Source organism: Barbus barbus (genome assembly GCF_936440315.1).
Source record: "Barbus barbus genome assembly, chromosome: 37".
Lineage (NCBI taxonomy): Eukaryota > Metazoa > Chordata > Actinopteri > Cypriniformes > Cyprinidae > Barbus > Barbus barbus.
In genome coordinates this window covers 19,557,884-19,580,000 of record NC_136715.1, presented here as the reverse complement: position 1 = coordinate 19,580,000, position 22,117 = coordinate 19,557,884, and the positions used below count along the sequence as shown (strand labels likewise).

Below are 22,117 nucleotides of genomic sequence, written 5' to 3'. Positions count from 1 at the left end.
AAATGACTTTAATTAAATACAGGATCGCTTGGAATGAAGACAATCATGGTTTGCGCAAACCACAGTGTGTTTTGGCTGCCAAGAACATGGAAGTACTGAAATTCAAGACATTCAGAAACTGAAACTGTCATTTCAGTTTATTTTCTAACACAGTAAACGATTGTATTATTGATGTCCAACATCAAATCTGAATCCTGAAGCAAAACCAAAGTGGTACACAACGATTAGTGTCAGCATATGTCCTTTCATTCATTCCTGGCCAGTGACAGAGCCGCTGCTAAATCTGCTCACCTGTCCCAAAAGGAGTTCAGTTCAGCTGTGATTTACGTCACCGAGAGAACTTATTAAGGACATTAAGGATAGTAAGACAGTAGATTGTACTTTGTGAAACTGGACTGAGCTTCCACAGGCAGGATAACGGGACTGGACAGATTAAAGTGATTTAGCTCTTGTGGAGATCTAAATACATATAAACACATATACACACACACACATATACATATATACATATATATATATATATATATATATATATATATAAATAATTTTAACATGAAATATATATTTTAAAAAATTTATATATATTATATTTATAATTAGAAATATTTGTAATGTATATATAATACATTCTAAATGTTCTAATACATATGTGTGTGTGTGTGTGTGTATACACACACACTCCATATTTTAGACATACACTTCAACAAGGTCAAAGCCATCATTATGACAAAAAACAAATGATGCAAATACAAAGAGACAGTAACCACATGTTGGAGGTGAAACAGTACCGGCAACCTCTTCAGCAGAAGATAATGAGGATTTATTGACATGCTGTTCATGCCCAAGACCCTCTTCAGCAAATAAAGACCTTCACACTTTCTCTCCTCCTGCCTCACAGCATGTGGCTCTTTCTCTACGAATAACTCCTCTCTCTCTCACACCATTAGTCTGCTTATCTTTCTCTGTTACCTTGCACCAGCTCCCTGCACAGTCCCTCAGTGTCAGGTTCGTCTTCATCCTCTGGTTCTTCATCGTCTTCATCATGGCTGGTGATGCTGTCTCTTTCGCTCTCATCCATTCCCAAACTGCTCCACACCTCCATTTCTGAACTCATGCTGTGCTATGTGTGTCTGCCCTGCAATGCGGTCTGTCTCGAGTCTCTCTCTCTCCACAGACTGTGCCAAGCTGATTTATGACACGAACCGTCTGTCTGCTGCCAGTCACCACTGCTGTCCCCTAGGCTTTCTGCTCACTAATGCTGCTGTAAGCTCCCAGACTGCACATGCTGACGCTGTTACTGAGTCTTCTGAGAGTGTCTGTCACTGCAGCTCAAGCCTGATGGCAGCTCAGACTCACCTGGCTGCTCTGAGCCACAGGAGGAGATCAACTCTGAGAGGAGGAGAGGGGACGACGGCTGAGGGAAATTTAGGGGGATAAAAGAAAGACCAGGGGATTTGTGTATGCTACTGTAGTCATTTGGGGGTTTAGATCAAGTCTATCTATGAGTCAGTTTTGCTGATTTGATTTGAAACAGCTTGGGTTATTGTGCAGATGGAACACCCCCCCTATTCAAACACAATATGGTACCTTCCAGATTAATGTCATAATACTGCTGCAGCACAACAGACAGACACTTCTACGGTCACAGGACCACATCAGTGTTATTATTGTTAAAGCTTTTATTGCAGCTGCAATAAAATCAAATATAAGTATTTCATGGAAAGAAAAAATAAATAAATGTTGCCTTGGCAACTAACTGAAGTTTAAACTGAATTACTAAAATTACTAAAATGAAATTAAAGCTATATAGAAATATTTTTTAGAAATAAAATATGAGAAAAACATATGAAAACCTAAAATTAAAATACAAACTGAAAAAAATTGTTTTATATATAATATAAAAACATTTTATACAATATAAAATAAAACTTTTGAAATATAAAAACTTTAAATATTACTATATAAATAGCAGTGTTGTCAGTATCTGTGTTATTATTGTTAATTAAAACTATTAAAATTGGTTTTGGTAATTGTAATAAAGCTTAAATAAAATAAAATATTCACTTTAGATAAAAAACTTCAACGAAAATTATTTAGTAACTAACTGAAATAAGATTACGTTAAAGCACTAAAATATTCAAATTGAAATAAAAATAAATATGGAAATAGTAAAAAAAACTAATGCAAAGGACACGATAAACTAAAATTAAAACGAATGTATATAAAGTATAATGTATATAAAGTTTATATAATAAAAAAACAAAACATTTAAAAAATAAAAAATTGAAACATTAATAAATGCTATAGTAATAGTAAATAAATAGATATAACTGCATACATATATATATATATATATATATATATATATAAAGGAGGAGGGTACATCATTACTAGTCTACAACTATCTGTCTGAACCTTAGTCTTTTTAAATTAACATGCTTGGTTTAGCAAAATATGGTTTTAGTGACATTTTTCTCAAAGTAAGATAATGTTAGGATCGTGTTTTGTCTGAATTAACCTATTCATAAACAATAACAACATTTGAGGGAATATGTTAGACTGTATGTACAGTGGTGTGAAAAAGTGTTGGCCCCCTTCCTGGTTATTTTTTTTTTATTGCATGTTTGTCACAATTTAATGTTTCAGATCATCAAACTAATTTAAATATTAATCAAAGACAACAGTTTTTAAATTAAGGTTTTTTTTTTATGAAGGGAAAACAAAATCCAAACCCACATGGCCCTGTGTGAAAAAGTGTTTGCCCTTCCCAGGAGTGGCCGGCCAACCAAAATTACCCCAAGAGCACAGCGACGACTCATCCAAGAGGTCACAAAAGACCCCACAACAACATCTAAAGAACTGCAGGCCTCACTTGCCTCAGTTAAGGTCAGTGTTCATGACTCCACCATAAGAAAGAGACTGGGCAAAAATGGCCTGCATGGCAGAGTTCCAAGACGAAAACCGCTGCTGAGCAAAAAGAACATAAAGGCTCGTCTCAGTTTTGCCAGAAAACATCTTGATGATCCCCAAGACTTTTGTGAAAATACTCTGTGGACTGACGAGACAAAAGTTGAACTTTTTGGAAGGTGTGTGTCCCATTACATCTGGCGTAAAAGTAACACAGCATTTCAGAAAAAGAACATCATACCAACAGTAAAATATGGTGGTGGTAGTGTGATGGTCTGGGGCTGTTTTGCTGCTTCAGGACCTGGAAGACTTGCTGTGATAAATGGAACCATGAATTCAGCTGTCTACCAAAATATCCTGAAGGACAATGTCCGGCCATCTGTTCGTGACTTCAAGCTGAAGCGAACTTGGTTTCTGCAGCAGGACAATGATCCAAAACACACCAGCAAATCCACCTCTGAATGACTGAAGAAAAACAAAATGAAGACTTTGGAGTGGCCTAGTCAAAGTCCTGACCTGAATCCTATTGAGATGCTGTGTCATGACCTTAAAAAGGCGGTTCATGCTCGAAAACCCTCCAATGTGGCTGAATTACAACAATTCTGCCGAGATGAGTGGGCCAAAGTTCCTCCACAGCGCTGTAACAGACTCATTGCAAGTTATCACAAACGCTTGATTGCAGTTGTTGCTGCTAAGGGTGGCCCAACCAGTTATTAGGTTTACGGGGCAAGCACTTTTTCACACAGGACCATGTGGGTTTGGATTTTGTTTTCCCTTCATAATAAAAAACTTCATTCAAAAACTGCATGTTGTGTTTACTTGTGTTATCTTTGATTAATATTTAAATTTGTTTGATGATCTGAAACATTAAAGTGTGACAAAAATGCAAGAAAATAAAAAAATCAGGAAGGGGCCAACACTTTTTCACACCACTGTAGATTATGTATAAAATTAAAACTTAGCATTTTTTGAAATGTAATATTTAGTACATGTGTTGAAAGCACATTTTATTTTGAATAGCACTGTAAATCATTTCACTTTTCTTTATTAATTGGATAAATTAACATTAAAACCTATTTGTTTTATGAGTAAATAGACATTTAAAAAGATTCTGAAGGGTCTATCAAATATTGAACTAAATTTTTAATTTTAAATTCCAGGTCACGTCGCCACACGATGTGGCATGATGTGCTAAAATCTGATCTACAAAACACTGGGAATTCTTCCAAAGAGAGCTCAAAAAGGCTAGGCAGAGTGAGAAAAAAAAATAATACAAATTAAATCTCTGATGGAGTACATACTAGAAGTGTACATGTTGAGATATGTAGGCTAGAAATAACAGCTGTGTTTGGGCTACAGCCCACGTAAAGAGATCAGTGTAGGTATGAGAACATGCTTCCATGCCAAGCGGATTAGAACTAAATTAGCACCACCGTAAGTCAATCAGAGGAGTCACACAGTGATCTGTTTCCTTTTTTCCATCACTTCAAAACTGCTAAATAAACCCTGGCTGATCACACTGCCGTTCAAATGTTTGAGGGTCAGTCAAATTTTTTTAATATGCTTTCGAAAGGAGTCTCACCGAGGCTGCATTTATCTGATCAAAAATCTCACTAATATTGTAAAATATTATTACAATTTTTAAAAATACATTTTCTATTAGATATCTTTTTAATGGTAATATATCAATGTGATGAATTTTCAGTGTCATTACTCCAGTCTTCAGCCAAATGATCTTTCAGAAATCACTCTAATATGCTGATTTTCTGCTCATGAAACATTTATTATTATCAATGTCGACAACAGATTTTTGTGGATACCGTGATGATTTCTTTTTCTGGACCCTTTTCAGGATGAGAAAGTTTAAAAGAATAGCATTTTCGTACTTTGTAACATTATAAAAGTCTTGACTGTAACTTTTGATCCGTTTAATGCATCCTTGCCAAATTAAAGTATTAATTTCTATATAAAATATCAATTTTATTAATAAAAAAATGACTGACTCTTTGAACGGTAGTGTATATCTACTGTAAGTTACTGCCTTTATTTAGTCCTGCAGGTTTTTGTGGTCAATCATTGATAGTTTTATGTTGCCACAAAATCACAGCCATGAAACAAACTTTAATGACTTTTTTTTTCAATCCTGGCGATTTCTGAGAGGCTAGCAATAGCAAGCTAGATTTGAAAGCATAAGATCCCACCCTCTCTGCATAATCATTCTCCAAATCCACACCTCCTCCAAAACACATGAACATGCACGCACTGTTAAAAAAAAAAAAAAAAAACAGTTGAGCAAACTTAAAAATTTAAGGCACCCAGCTTCAGCAGATTTTTGAGTTGTCTCGACTTATTTTTTTTAGGAGATTTTTGAGTTCTCTCAACTTTTTGTTCTATAAACTTAAAACAACAAGTTGAGACAACTCAAAAATCTGCTAAAGCTGGTTGACTTAAACATTTAAGTTCTCTCAGCTTTAGATTTTTTACAGCATTGTACAAAAAATAAATAAATAAAACGTTTAACCACCAGTTTATACTTGCGTCCGCACGAGCACGCGGCCAAAGGAATACTCGCACTGATTTAATTTTATTTTTAATATTATTTTGTTTATTTTTTCATTATTTTTATAATATATATAATATGGCGATGTGACCTGGAATTTAAAATTAAAAAGTATAGTATAATGCAGTATAATGGCATTCAATTGTTACACGCAATCATGAAGAATATAACTCGATTAAGATGATCAAACTTATTTTTAATTATCGTCTATGGGCTGGAAATATTTCTTTATTTAAATCATAAAGTCAGCGCATGAAAAATGTGAGCATTATATTTAATACAACAAGTTTGCCCTACACCTTTAATTTAATCCTTCTATACAGCCTTCAGTCGTAAATAATGTTTTAAGCTTTGGCTAATTCTAATGCTTTTTAATGTGATATGTTGTTTGTATAGTTTTCTCGCTGTTCTGTAATGAAATAAATTACAGAACAGATTTGCATATAGCACGGGAATTGAAAAACGGATTTATATACGTTTTGCAAAGACACATTGATGTGGCCAAGTGTAAATGGAAACGTTTTAATAAATCAGATAGATATCCGATCAGAGAAAACGCATGAAGTGACTAGGTGTAAACAGGCCCATAATGACAGGCAGGTAGGACAGCCTATCCTAGCCCTCGGACAGAGGGATATGATTTGACGAACATTTTATGGTCCTGCCTGCCTGTACACCTACACCTATGAATACATTTAGACCACTTAACTGAGTGATTGCCATTGGGTTGTGAAGAGACTTTCAACCAGCATAACAAAAAATGTTTTTGAACCAAATCACCTTAAATCTCAAGAAACACCTATTAGAGAATCCATAAGCACACTCCCAAACTGCAGTGACCTAGATCCAATCTGAGCAACAGATAGATACTGCAGTGCTGGTGTAAACGTCAGAGCGGCTGACTGTCTGCCAGGCCATAGAGAGAAGCCACTGAGAACAGCAGAACGTCTCATTATCCTTAAGCAGCGAGGAGCTAATCCTCTTGATGGCATTTACATCTGTGCTCCATGAGGAAGGGAAGTGGCTGGGATTACAGCATTGCTCTCTGGCAGGGTCAACAGTGGCACGCGAGCCTGTACTGCCACTTTTTCATATAGACTTTTATTTGATATGATACATGTTGCTTCCTAAATTAAATAACCAGCTTTAAAAGAGTGATGCAGGTACGGTGTATTTTTTGTAGGCCAAGTTAGCATTTTAGCACCTCCGACTCCATTGTTCTGAAGATTATTGTTTTTTTGTTAAATTCCTGGTCTGTGGTTATGTTTCAGCTAAAAAACCTTTTCACGTTTTATACTACAGCATAAAAACAACTGTAATTCCTCACTCGCTATTTTTTTAAAGCTTTTACTTGCCTTTTAAAGGCAATCACAAACAAGTGGCTAAATGAGTCTACAGAGGTTGCCGGTGACGCTAAATGTCACCACACGAAACATGTAAACTCATAGGTCTTATTGCCTTTACAATTGTGCTCTTGCAAGCTTTTCTGACTCAAACGTTCAGGGAAAATGTTTTAAATAAATATCCATGGGTCACAGACTCACTGCTGTGATTGTCCGCAAGGGATCTGCAACTAAATAATAGCTTTTAATCTTTTATATCTGCCTTATGTTCAACTGGCCCAATACTTATGCTCACATCAATGAGTGGGATGAACTCTAAAAGTGCTGCTCTTTTTATTTGGTAAAACATATATGTGTTGAAACGGCTAATAATAAAATGTGACATTCTGTGGTTTTGTCTCATATTCATCTTTTAATCATATTTGCAAATGTCTTGACTCCACAGCCAACAGAGCAATTTTGTCTTTACTGATCCAATACTTATGGAGGGCACTGTATATATATATCACTCCCAAGCTTTTGCAAAGTTTTAAAATGGTTGGATTTGACAGAAATGGCAAAGCAGTATATAGTAAAATAGAACTGTGTGGACTCACAGAAGTACTTGAGTGTTTCATCGATCATCTCCTGTGTAAGTCCAAGAGCGGCCTCTGGTGGCAGTAGAGGTGTGTGCAGCCAGTCGTCATGCTCGTACCCAAACACATTGTCCGCCCGCAGAGTGTATTTGGGCAATTCTTCTGTAAGCAAGCTGACGATCTCCACCTCTGGCAGATCTACACTGGAGCACAGGTCTGTGTGTGTGTGATAAACAGAAAGTGAACCATTCACTGTCCATTCACCATTCACATGATCTGAAAGTATCTAATTATCAAGTTGCATGATGTAATAAAAAATACACATATAATGTCTCTGTGCCCTGACTGAGAAATTCAAATCTCACAGTGTGAACATTAATTCAGCAGCAGCTCCAATATGATGTCTTTCGAGTTAAAAAGCCAGATTTATGTTATTAGTCAGTCAGTTATTAATTAGAACGGTTAGGTTTAAATTACTGGTAGTTGCGAAAGAATGATTTAAAAATTAAATTTGAGAGTTGAATGCTATTAATAAATCTACAGCACACACTCTGAGCTTTTAGGATGGAGTATAATTAGAAAGCAGCACACATATAGGTACTAACATGGTTTGTTCCAGCTTTCCTGCCTTTGTCTGCTCTCTGTTCTGTTGTGAAGGTAACACAACAAACTCATATCAGTGAACTGCATGTGATAAAGAACAAATGTTGAAGGCTACATGTGAAGAATGTAGTATTACCCTCGCTTAGCAAATTTAGGCAGTTTAAAATACAATAAAAGCTACAACCCCAATTCCAGAGAAGTTGGGACATTTTGTAAAATACAATAAAATCAAGAATCTGTGATTTGTGCATTTTCTTTAACTTTTATTTAATTGACAAAAGTACAAAGAGTTTCCAAAGTTTTAACTGACCAACGTAAATGTATTTTGTAAATATGAACAAATTTTGATTTTGATGGCTGCAACACACTCCAAAAAAGTTGGGACAAAAAAACTGGGTTACCAGTATTTTTGGTCCCAGTTAATATACACTGCAGTTTTAAGGGATAGTTCACCCAAAAATAAAAAGTTATATTAGAAAGAGCTATAATGAAAAAATGTCCCTTCTCTTCCAAGCTTTATAATGGCAGTGAATGGGTGTTCATACTCAGTAGTCCAATAGAAGTCCAATAAGGTGCATCCATTCATCATAAAAAAGTGTATGTTTGGGTGAACCACACCTTTAAGTGTATGGGGTTCTCTAGTAAAAAAGTGATATATTTAAAATACGTTTATTTCATACTAAGTATAGTTTAAATCTATTAACATATTTACTGGTAATAGCTCAAGAATAACTGATAAAATGATTATATTTAAACTTTATTTGGAGTACTACTTGTGCACAAAGCACATTTCTTAATATTAAGCCAAAAATGTGTTTTAATATCACTATCGATGAGGATTGTTTGATCTTTGAATAATATCAGTCTTTAAAAGCAAGATATATAACGTGTACACGAAGTACACTTACAATAGTTTCACTTTAGCACAATCAGATACACTTGCGTTTATCTTTAGTTGGACTTCAGCACTACTTCCACACAATAAAATATTAATTTTAAGCACAAAATTAGTTGTTCCAATTTAGCAGACTTTAAGAATACAATTTTAGTATACCAAAAATACATCTGCAGGGTATTATTAAGTATATGTAAATGTATTTGTAGTATACTTAGCATGAAATAAATGTATTTCAAATATATTTATTTTTCCACTCTTCAGTGTCACATGATCCTTCAGAAGTCATTCTGATTTGCTGCTCAAGAAATATTTCTTATCATCAATGATAAAAATTAATTAATTAATTTCCTGCTTTATCTTTAAGTTCAAAAGAGCAGCATTTATTTGAAATAGAATTTTTTTGTAACATTTTAAATGACTTTACTGTCACTTTTAAATCAATTTGCTGCATCCTCGCTAATTTTGTTTAACAAAAATCTTACTGTTCTCAATATTTTGAGATCGATACATCCTAGGAACAGTCACGCACCAACAAAACCATTTTCTGTACCTGTGAGAGTAGAGACATCACGGAAGCCATGTGCCGGCAGAGGATCCTCCCTCAGGTTCCCAGGAGTGAGGCAGATCTCCTGAGCGAGGGTCCCGCATCCCTCTCCCTGCTCTCCATTGCGGATGAGGTGCCCTGGGGTCTCCAGGGAGGGCTGAGAGAGGCACGCAGGAGGAGAAGAGGCAGAATCAGAGGAGTGAGACAGTGTGACAGGCCTGCTGGGGTTCAGGGTGATGGATGCTTGAGGCCTTCAGCGGACTGATGCTGGATCAGAGAATGGGTGCAGAACAGACAGACACACGTCCTCATTTGACCTAGCCAGGACGGAAAGAAAGAGAGTGATGCACACTGATATTAACAAACTGAATGTACAGTAAGAAAGAGCTTTCTGTGTACTCCCCTATCAGTATCTAGTTAAAAGACGTATGAACAATGATGCTCAGGATACAGTCTGTGTTCACTGAAAGCAGGCCATTGATTGTATTGTGCTACTGATGTGAAACTAGATAGGCCCTCACGTAACTACAGCAGTGTTACTTTCAGCTTAATGTCTTCCAGTGAAAATGTCTATCAGATCCAGTATTAAATGTCGTGATGCTCGTCTCCATAATTTAGCTGGTGGCATATAAAATCATGCATGACTTTTGAGCCATGACCTGTTCGGAAGCAAAGACCCTGTGGTGAGAATATATCACATGTTTAATAGGATATCTGGATACAAGATGTGTTACGACAATAAAAAGTAATATTATGCTAAAATATAACTATACCATAACAATCCTTTGGTAAGCTCATGCTCTTTTGGTTACTGTTGTTTTGTCATATAGCTTATACTATAGGCCTACTTCTAGAAATAAAATAAAATCGGAAAAATGTACTTCCAGAAATAAAATAAATAAATAAATAAATAAAATTCTAATATACAATAATTTAAAATTTAATGTGCGACAAGTGGTCAAATTACCAAGCATTTTTAGCAGCCATTTTTCTGCAAAGAAATGGTTAAATAACACAAACATTTGACAAACACTGCTCTAAAAAGAAATCATGAATCAGAACTGGACTAACACAAATTTTCACAGTCACTGGAAAAAGATAAGCCTCATTTGAACAAGCTTACAGCTGATAAGATTTATCAGAGATACGAAACAATAATTCAACAATAATTGTTATATAATAGCTTTAGATTTCGCTTTTTTACCTCTATGCTTGTAAGAAACGTAAACCTTTGTTGGTCACAGAGCATATTTTCTGCAAATCCAATGGAAAAATCCTATTGGGGAACCAGGGTGATGCTAACTTCCGGGTTGGCTGACAAAAATACGTCACTTTATGCAAACTTTGCATTCCAAAATAAATTTGAGCACTGTATTTGTTACTGGTGTTAAAATGTTGACCCAGGTCTTAAGTCAATCTTGCTTTCAGCCAGAGACTGTGGACTAGCTCAAGGTGACTGTAGACAATACCGGACTCACTGCCAACCAAACTCCTGCTGGAGGTGCCTACGTGTGTCCTTTCACATAGCTTCTATGGCTCTCCTCATCTCAGGGAAAGAGAGAGGCCAATAGGAAGAGAGAGAGAGAGAGAGAGAGAGAGAGAGAGAGAGTGATAAAACAAGAGAAAGTAGGAGAGAGAGACAGGCGGAATGAAGAAAGTCTTTTTTCAGCCTATCAGACTAACAGACACACTTGAATTACGGCTTAAGTCGAGAGGAGGGCAAGTTCAATGTTCAGAAAGCATGTGTTTGGCTGAATGCAACATGCACTCTGAACCCGTCGTCTCCTAGGAGACCTGAGGACTGTCACGGCTTGGTCACATGATGCATCCACCAGTGGGCTTTCATGAGCATGGGCTCATGCAAACACGTACACACGGACATCTATATGCATACAATAACTTGTTGTAAAAGTTTATGAAGTTTAAAATGTCCCTACAGTGTCAAATGCTCACTCTTATTAATCCAGTAGTTATAAATCACATTGTAACAAACACAAAGAACACATTATCACGGAAGTCACAAAGAATTAGTTCAAAGATAAACAATAATTACAAAGACAATTTCTTCATGAAATTGAGCCTGATCCACTTTTTTCTCCTTCATTCAACAGACCACACTTTAACTACAAGTCACAAAACATTTCTTTCCATCAAAATCAAACCACTTTCCTACAAACTGTTCAATGAAAATCAGCCGTTTGAAGAACACACATGCAGTTCAATGGGAAAATCATCATTGTGCACAGTTGATAAAGCATGTCAAGGTTAATGCAGTTGTCCTTTACTCTCTCACCTTCATGAAATATATTAGTTGACTGAAAAGAGATTTTCAATGGCCAATGTTAATGTCAGTATCTCAAGGTGGCAGCCAACTAATATGCCAGTATTTCGATAAAGCAATTTAACGATCGCAAATAAGACAAAACCCACAATATTTATTCAAAATCAATATCCACTCTGGGTACCTTTTGTTATAGCCTAAGTGCCCTGACAATAATGTTTTACCCAAATAAATCTCTTTAAAATTATCCAGATGGCAAAAGTTGACGGCTAAGGCAGGTCCAAATAGACCTATCTGAAAATTGCATGTGTAATATGCAGGCTTTTGATAGATTTTGTAACTGGCATATGGGAGAACTAATGCTTCTGGCAATATACTAAGCAAGCATCTTCTAATGCCAAAATCAAAAAAGGTCAAATATCAACAAATTAACCAACCTGGCATATCAATATTGTAAGACGGTCAAAACACATTTAATTTTTACATATCTAAAAAATATGAGTCATCGATCAGCAGAAGGAAATGCATCAAGGAAAACAAGGAACTACAAGCTCAATTTTGGTAAAATACTGGCAGTTACAAGAATGTTTTCATCTAATTTGCATCACCTAGATCAGGTAGGTTGATTGCCGGCAATAAACCATGACAGACCAACATATGCATAATCAAAATCAGATTAAATTACGATACTGAAAGATACATCCGTCAAGAACTATTAGCCCACTTTCATTCTGCAGAGATGCAGAAAACTAAAAATGCACAAGGAATCATCCATTACCTTCTGCTTAATAATCCACAACCTTTTTCAAATATTTTGTGCAGTCTTATTTTTTAATCCAATGATGTCGGCTCTCAGCAGAAATATCAGGTGTTTCTAAAAGAGATCTAACGGAGAGCCTCTGTCTCTTCCCCTCAAGTGATAGATAAGTTTCTCCGATCACTGCTGTATCTGATCATGTGTGCCGACAGTACAAACAATCCCCATTGCCTATGAGCAGTACTGCACACACTCTCTCCGAATAAAAAGGACAAACAAATCATGAATGCACAACAGCCTCCAATTCAGAGCTGAATTAATAAGATTATGAGCTCAGTATACAATAAATAAATCACTGATGATGCAATATGCAGTTGATAATAGCACTGTTGTGGAAACCTGTTGTTCCAAACCTGTATGCTAGTATTTTGTAAATGGAAAAGTAGAAATAGTTAAACAGAGTCTTTGCAGGTTTAAAGATAAATTTAGGACATTTATGTCAACATGTAAGTCTTTTTCCAATTAGTTATTCGTAATACCTCAGTGTTTGAAAATACAACTTCCATTCATTTTTAATTCATTTTACAAAAAAAAAAAAAATTTGAATTTGTCTTGATTTCTATAGTGCAAATGTCTAAGATTCTTGATTCAGGAAAATGCATTTACTGGAGAAGACAAGAAGTCTTTTTGATTGATTAAATTGTTTAAAATGAAGTTATTTTATGATTAAACCAAGGACAGATATCTGCTAATGGGCTCCAAAAATCTATTTTCATACCCCACTGACAGATGTTTGCTCTTGTTTTAAGCATAAACATGTAATTTTGTGACTTCACCTTCATTTTTCATCTGAAGCAAATGTATCTTTACGTAAGGAAGTTTAGATATTTGCAATGGAAAACAAAATACTGAGGAAGGCATTCATTTGTTGCAGTGCATGCAACATTCAATGCCATGACTTCATGAATTTAAGACATTCTGTTCCAATTTAAGGCCTTTTTAAGGCAAATTAAGACTTTTTTAAGACCTGCAGAAACTCTGATGTGATATATTTTTGAGAGCCAAATGAGACTTTAAAAAAAATGTAGATAATTAAATATACAAGGAACAATGTGAGCGCAAAAATGATATTTGATGATCACAATAAGGTTTATTTGTTTGAAACCAAACTTTTCACACAGCTCTGAAGTCCATCTGGCTCAGAGACATGAATATAACATCACCTCTGTCTGCCCAGCCTGTCCCTTTTCCTCCCACGTGTGGTTTGTTCGGGTTTTTACCTCAATGTAAATCATACCTCACAAAGAGCGGACTGCGTGCATGTTACACATTAACCCGAGGACATGAATAATAAAAAACTTCCTATGTGCTGATTCCGAACTGATGCACTTTCCTGAACTATGCAAATAAAAATTACAAGCTATGGCTCATCAAAGTTCTACCTCTAAACTTTTTTTTTTCATAAAGATGATGATAATGACATGAGACTGAAATTATACAGTAGCAAGAAAGCGAAAACATGATATGTGCTGTAAGCTGGGCAGGGATCTTTGTTTAAGAGGTCAAAGTTACGCTCATGTATCAAATGACATCAGTATTTATAAAGGTGATCAGCTGATCTGCTTTGCTTTCACTGTTGCCAAGCAAGCAAGAAAGAAAGAAATAAAAAATTCAAATAACTTCTGCTTTTAGTGAATTTGGATAAACAGAGCTATAGTGGATAAAGTTACTGTAGCAACTTCTCCAAATAACTATTTTCTTTTGCAATATATTTTAAAATATAATTTATTCCTGTGATGACGAAGCTGAATTTGCCAGCCTTTACTCCAGTCTCAGTGTCACACGATCCTTCATTCTAATATGCTGATTTGCTGCTCAAGAAACATTTATAGTTATTATCAATGTTACAAACAGTTGTGCTGCTTAATATTTGTGTGGAAAGAAACCATGATACAGGATTACATGATTCTTTGACTAAGAACAGCATCTATTTGAACTAGAAATCTTTTATAACAATGCAAAAGACATCTTTACTGTCACTTTTGATCAATTTAATCCATCCTTTCAAAGCATACTAGCCCCAAACTTTTCAATGGTATATATTTTGTATAATCACAAGAGAACTTCAATGTTCATCACTTATTCAAGATTTATCTATATGACATAATGTTTCTATACTGTGCAAAATTCGACATGAAAACAAATACAAGAACACTGCATAATGCGGACTACACTGATAGATTTTACCACATAGCATTAGATGACTACTTTCATGCCCTTTGACTCCAAATTTGTCCAAATATCCAGTCATTTTAGTTGGAGGTCATGAGCGAGCTGACAGAGATCAGGACTTAACATGACTTATTAACTATAATCATTAACTAAATAAGACTCAAAGGGATAGCTTGTCAAAAAAGTAAAATATGTCATGCTTTTCTCCCTTTTTTCTGTGGAACATAAAACAAGATATTTTGAGAAGTGAACATTGAAATTACTAGGCACCAATGTTTGGTTACCACTATTTTCCTTTTGTGTTTTGCAGAAGATAAAGTGGTAGTTTTGATGAAGTTTCAATGAAGTTTGGAACAACAGATTTGGTTGATTTTCATTTTTGGTGAACCCATGCCATTAAGAAAATAGCCTAAACTTCTAGTCCACTGACTATTCAACATACTTCATTACACAATACCTTGATACGACAACGTGCAAATCTCTGAAGAGCTACAGCTAAATAGTATGATATATGGTATTTGAAATAGTCCTCCTTATATAGCCGCTTAAGTAGTTGTAATGTTACAAGTATTGTATAGTCTTACACTGTGAATTGTAGTGTCTTTTTTGTAGTGTTATTAATAAAACAATCATGATCTTGTGTAATTGAAACACAAAAACTAAACAATGCCTAAATGGCCTGTAAACAAATGATGATATATCACATTTCACTGTTGACTGATATCAGTAAAACAGCACACTTACTTCCTGCCTTCAGTGTCTCAAACAATGCTTGGACACCAAACAGACATGTCATGTCCATTTGTGTCATATCCGATAAACATCTACAGTAACAGGTTGAAGTTCAACCGAGGGTCCGGTCACAGGACAGAGCTACACATAAAAGAAGTCTAGAGCTACTTACAGCAGCTGATAGATGATCTTTGCATCGGGCGAAAGCAGAGCCGCTCTCCTGGGGCCACAGATGACAGATCACACACAGGAGCCTGTGTCCTTCTTCAAACTGTCCTTTACACCCGCTCAAGGTTGCCCTGTCTTGTTCTGCTCACTCTATCGACTGTCTTGTGCACCGAGATGACTTTCTGAACGGAGCGATAGGGAGGGTGGAGTAAGAGAAGTGGGTGGGAGCAGGATAGAGAGAGAATAAAGAGAGCCGGCACTTTGCAGCTAATACAGCTAAAAGCAGTTTCACTGCTGCCAGGTCAGTTTAATCAAATGCCTCTGATTACTTTAAGGAAACAGTCAGATTTACTGATTAATTGAACCTAATTACACTCATGAATGGTTTGTGGACACTTGTGATGGTTTTGATGGTTATTAAACCCATTATGCTTCATTAATTTAATAATAGTACTCAGTGATGACCATGTCATTGATTTAAATGTCAGTGACTTCCAGGCGTGACACATCATGATACGGCCATATGTGGCACAGTTTGACACTTGCATAATGCTAGGGGTTTAACTATGGAACCATTTAACTATGGTTTTAAAACATCTATATGGCCAGAAGTTCCATAGTTAAACCCCTACCATAATAAAGTTCAAGATATCTATTACAAACTGCATTCATAAATGTTCAATTCAGAACCAAACCTATACTGGCTTATATTAACTATAAAATAGTTATTATATGATATCATGTTAGCTCACATATGTCAATATTTTTTAATATTTTATTTTCAAAATGTCGATTCAAAACAGGAACACAGTTCATATTTTCCTCACGAGCCCTCTGAGTCAACATACTTATTTTAAGAACATCCTGGAAACATTTCGTTTATGTCCCTGTTCCTTCTCTTCCACAACAATAGGAGCAAATGCACAAACCACAGAGCTCTCTGTTTTGCATTTGCTGGCTTTATTGAGGAGAACAGGACTGACCACTCACACAGCAAATCAGAGAACAGGTGCAGACAGGCTTGGAGAGCTAAAAGGAATCCATTCAGGGGCCATTCAGAGAACAATGTCCATGCTTTCTGATTAAAGTCCATATTTTGATTAACCCTTCATTTCCAACAAATACTGTATGCAACAATAACAACCTGGGAAAAAAAAAACTAATCATGCACAGTAATTTAATCAACTTAATTTTCATTCAAAATTACAAACTGTAGATCATGAGACTGCTGTGGTGCATGATTTAAAGAGGTGTTTGCAATGTGAATATTATGTATATATGGTGTCGAATTTGCAGATAACTGGAATATTGGCTTGTGGCATTAAGGTGTTTTACATGACTCAAACATAATTAGAATATGTCAACGTTTTAATTGCTTTCAGTTTATTATTGTGCATGCAAACCCAGTCAATGAATCTCTTTGGGTGTGTCTACACCTGTCTGTCGCTGTTTTTCATTTCAGTGGGAAAATCCACAGCAGCCTGTCTTAAACTCAGGGTAAAGCCCATTTTAAGCAAAGTACACTGCATAAAAGGATTTAAAAACCATTAGCTTACAAATTAATGGGAGGTGAAAATATTTCGCCCACATTCATGTTCATAATTTCCCACTTATTACCATTTTAAAGGCTCATTACCGTCAAATGTTTCTAAAATGTTTATATTCTGAGGCAGATTGACGGCAACAGCTATTTTAGGATAGTATCACCTTTAAGGTTTGGAGTTCATCCCAACTCCAAATTTTCTTTTGATTATATCCTTTTCATTAACCAGTTGGGCAAGAAGTAACAGATGTTCTTGCGTCCAGTTTGGTTTTCTTTTACGTTTGTGTGTCTTACTATCAGCCATGATTATTCTACTCTGTTAATTAAAAGTCGGTTTATATGCATCCACTACTAGAAGCATACATGTAAGAGACTGACAATTAGCTGAACATATGTTTGTTTAATTAGTGACACTTAGCTTGCATGTTAAAATCTTTATTTTAATGTGGCAGTTAACATTATTTTTTAAACTTTTATTTGGATATGGCAACATAATATCCTGCTCTACAATATTTCTATGAATAAATCTCTGACAGTGACCCCTCCCCTTTCCTATCAGCCAATCACTGTGTGCATAATTAGTAAGCATGCTGACATGATCCATAGCAATGAGGTCAACCCCCCCACCCCTTACTCTTAGTTTAAGACTTCTCTCTATTCCTTAGTAAAAGTGTCTCAGCAGCTTTGTGAATAGGTTTTAAGAGAAAACTCTTAGCTAAAAACTTTTACTGCTATTTAGGAGAACTCTTAGTGATAAGATAACATGTTTTGTGAATACGGGCTCTGGTCTTTAAAGGGATAGTTAACCAAAAAAGGAAATTCTGTCATCATGTAGGCCTACTCACCCTCAAATTGTTCCTAATCTTTATGAGTCAATGGCTGCCGTCAACTTTTTGGTTACCAACATTCTTCAAAATGTATTCTTCTGTGTTTTACAGAAGAAAGAAAGTCACAAATGTTTGGGCCAACGACAGATGACAGAATTTTCCTTTTTGGGTTAACTATCCCTTTAATAATGTTCTCATAATTTCACCAAAAACATTATTTATTGATCATGGAGTGCTTTTTTTAATGAAATGGTTTAGTTGGATGTTCATTATTACTTGCTTCAGAATGTTCAGATTCAAAAGTAGCATTCTAATAATGTTTGAAAAATGATCAAATGGAATGTTCCCAAACCCGCTTTTAAATCATTTTTTAAAAACTTGTTTTAAACGTACAAGGAACGTTCAGAAATCATAACTCAATGGGAACGTTAGCTAAACGTTCTAAGAATATATTTTTTGTCAGCTGGGATGTCATGTCTTATTCTCTCTAAACAATACTACTATGAGAGCAATAGTTTATTATCTTGATAATAAACGTTATAATGACGTCCCCGCGAGCATATCAGGCATACATTAGCAATTATAGTCCGGGTGTGTCGGCTTATTTTTGTAAGGGCTCGGCACCTGTAGAAAACGTGGATACCGGCATATATCCAACTGTAAACTGCCGTTTCGGTCTTGTGGCATTGAATCAATATAGCATTAAAAAAACTGCCGTTTCGGATAGCACCAAATGTACATTCAATTAAAAAGCAGAAGACACTTTTTCTATGCCAAAGCTTTCCATGAGTTTACTAAACCTTATTTGGTAGTGACGAAGTGCAGTATATGGGGAAAAAGTAAAAAAAAAAAAAAAACATAATTTAGTCTGAGCATTTCTAAACCCGTTCTAAACAACAAAAGCAATGTAGATGTCTGTAATCAAATGCATGAGTAGAGATGAAAAGTCCCACCCTGCCAAACAACGGGAACAGTCGCCCCTCTGTCCAACACTCGCCTCACGAATCAGCAGCCAAGCAGTTCATTTCGTTGACAGTTGACTTATAAATGCGTGAAACTTACTTTATTTTGTTTGTCCTCTTTTGTTCGCGTGTAGCTCAGGCTTTTGTCCTGGTGTGAAGTTTGTCGGCCGCGCCTCGGGCTGTCAAGTTCCGCCGTGAACGCGCTCGAGCTCCATCAGAGGTCGCTCCATCACTGAGGAATGCTCAGCTGTTCAGCTAAATACAGGACCTCAGATGTGCTGTCAGGAGATCCATTTAAGTGGATTGCAAACTTTACACCAGTTTCTTCCTTAAAAGGTTGCCTACATGAAAACAAATGCAGTTTAATCTAAGCATGTTGACCATTCATCTCAATGACATAAAGAAGTAAAATATATCCTACAAGTATTCACCCTACACTACACTGTTGTGTAAATCTACATATTTATACATTTGGCAGACGTTTGATCTAAAGTGACTGAAGGTACTGAACATGCAATTTATCAGTTTGCTATTTCCTGGGAATCAAATCCCATGACCCTGGCTTATGCTTTATGACCTATGCTTTAGTGTTTGTACTCCTTTGGAGTATTATTCATTTTATCAATCAAAATTGCATTGTGATTGTATCAGGTCATTACAATGCTGCAGTAAGAATCCTAAAACTCTGTTTTGATTGTTGTTGTATATGTTATAGTTTTATTTAGTATTTATTTAGTTATTTTTGTTTGTATGGCCTACACTCAAAAGTTTAGGGTCAGTATGATTTGATTTATTTATTTATGTATTATTTAAGTCATACTTTTATTCAGCAAGGATGCATTCAACTGATCAAAAGTGTCTGTAAAGACTTTTACACTGTTACAAAAAAGAAAATTAATTAAATTAAATGAATGCTGTCCTTTTGAATTTTCTGTTTATCATAAAATCTTGTTGGGGAAAAAACTTATCTTCCCCCAAAAATATATTAAGTAGCACAACTCTTTTCAGCCTAAAAATAAAAAGAAGAAATGTTTCTTGAGCAGTAAATCATCGTATTAGAATGATTTCTAAAGGATCATGTGACAGTGGAGACTGGTTGCTGAAAATTCAGCCTGATTATAACAGGAACATTAATTAAAAATATATATATTTTAATATATTATTTAATTATATTTCACAATTTTACTGTATTTAATATTATTTAATCAAATAATAGCAGCCTTTGTGAATATTATAGACTTTTCAAAAACAAAAAATTGCACAGATCACAAATGTTTGAACAGTGATGTATAATGAAAAGTCATGTATAAATCTTGTATCTTTTATTATAGTCACAATTGAATGGTAATTTTTTTATTAATAAAACATACACTACATGAAAACATACATTGTCATAAACCTCTGAATTATGTGGTAGCATCTTTACTTACTTACTTTTTACTTTTAGTCATTTAGCAGACGCTTTTATCCAAAGCGACTTACAAATAAGAAAAAGTAACTAAAACTAAAAGTTAACACTCTGTAAATACTCTATACGCACCCATTTAAGAAAATACAGAAATTAAATCAAATTGACAAATGCATACAACAACAACATTTCAATAGTAAACATAAAATTAAATAGTAGATGTAAAAGCATCTACATTAACCAGTTCATTCAAGTCACAAAAATGTGTTTAATAAGACTAAATCACACTGATTTCTTTAGAGATTTGGCACAAAATCCATCTGGTAGAAATAACACCTTTACATCACACATTGTTTGCCAGTCCTGGAGGGTCACCACTTTTCCCATTTGAGATATATTTAAGTATTTCCGCTCATGTAAGCAGAGATGTTTAAACATTTTGAAAAGTTAGTCTCTATTACACTGCATTCATGTGGTGATTGAAGACAAAATTATACTCTTTCTAACATCACAGTATTGTTTGCATTCAAAAAGTGCACTTTTGGCCATCCATCTAAATCCCTTGTGCTCTGCATTTGGCTCCATACAGCTTTATGAGTCTCGATCTGCAAAGATTGCATTTATTACAACACTGCTTGTTTTCATCCACATCATTACACTGGTTTGGAAGAGCATGTTCTTCAAAGCAGCATGTCCATATGTCATCAAAATTGCATTGTTATTGTATCAGGTCATTACAATGCTGCAGTAAGAATCCTAAAACTCTGTTTTGATTGTTGTTATAGTTTTATTTAGTATTTATTTAGTTTGTTAAGGCCTACACTCAAAAGTTTAGGGTCAGTATGATTTGATGCAAGGATGCATTCAACTGATCAAAAGTGTTTGTCAAGACTTTTACACTGTTACAAAAATATATATATATATATTTAAATGAATGCTGTTCTTTTGAATTTTAATAAAAGAACTTCAATACAAATACAATACAATACAAATACAATGAGGCTATTTATCATGCATTGTTTTTCTCACTGGGGCATGTCAGAGATCCTGGGCTGAATTCAGTAGATGCAGAAACACATGTCTGTGTCTGCTGCACACATTGCAGCTATTTTGGCTTCCTGAGCTAAGCATGAAAGGCAGCTCGGGAATGCTGACCTCTGACCCCCATTCAGACTGTAAGGCTGAAATATTGACTACAAACCTGCGATTTTGCATTTGTTGCATTTTATTTAGTTTTTTTCTACGTACTTTATTTGAGCTATTCAAAATACACATTCTTAATGCACAACGAAGATCTAATTGTTTTTATATATCCTCTTCAAAATCAACATGAATAGATCCCATGATTGCTGGAATGAACCAGTAGTCCTTTGAGCTCTTTGTCTGCACATCTTGTTGCTGGTTATATGTCAAAAAGCAGAAGCTGTGATTTACATTAATTCAACATGAACTTTTAATCTTCTGCTTTGCTAAACTTCCTGATTTTGACCAAGTGATTTTGACTTCTTCCATTATCTGTCATTCTTTGAGGACAAAGGAGCGGCTCCCTCCTCCACCCCTTTCTCGCTTTTCACTCTCCCTCCTTTTCCTCTGATGTTTTGCACATTGACATAAACAGTAATCTGAATCACTCACTCCACAGCAATTAAATCGTAGCCAAATGCATAAAACGTGACAGATTTGTTGAACTAGGGAGAACCGAGTGAGTGGTGACTCTGTCTATTCAAAAATACAAATATCTAATAAGATCTAAACTGGCAAGTCAGAATTGTTTAGT

The 22,117-nt window shown here is 35.3% G+C and overlaps 1 protein-coding gene across 4 annotated transcripts in view; it reads right to left on the bottom strand.

The window, feature by feature from the left end:
• LOC306857192 (trafficking kinesin-binding protein 1-like) overlaps positions 1-15,776 on the bottom strand; it is a 28,667-nt gene extending 12,891 nt beyond the window's left edge. For 2 of the 4 annotated variants that reach the window (XM_079396990.1, XM_079396987.1), the window contains exon 1: positions 970-1,326. In XM_079396990.1, the coding sequence (XP_079253116.1) occupies positions 970-1,114 (145 nt within the window). In that variant the 5' untranslated portion in view covers positions 1,115-1,326. Of the gene's footprint in view, positions 1-969; positions 1,338-7,406; positions 7,602-9,436; positions 9,748-15,604 lie in introns of those variants that run through there. The other 2 variants (XM_079396988.1, XM_079396989.1) reach the window with 2 other exon arrangements.
• Positions 15,777-22,117: the final 6,341 nt, after the last annotated feature.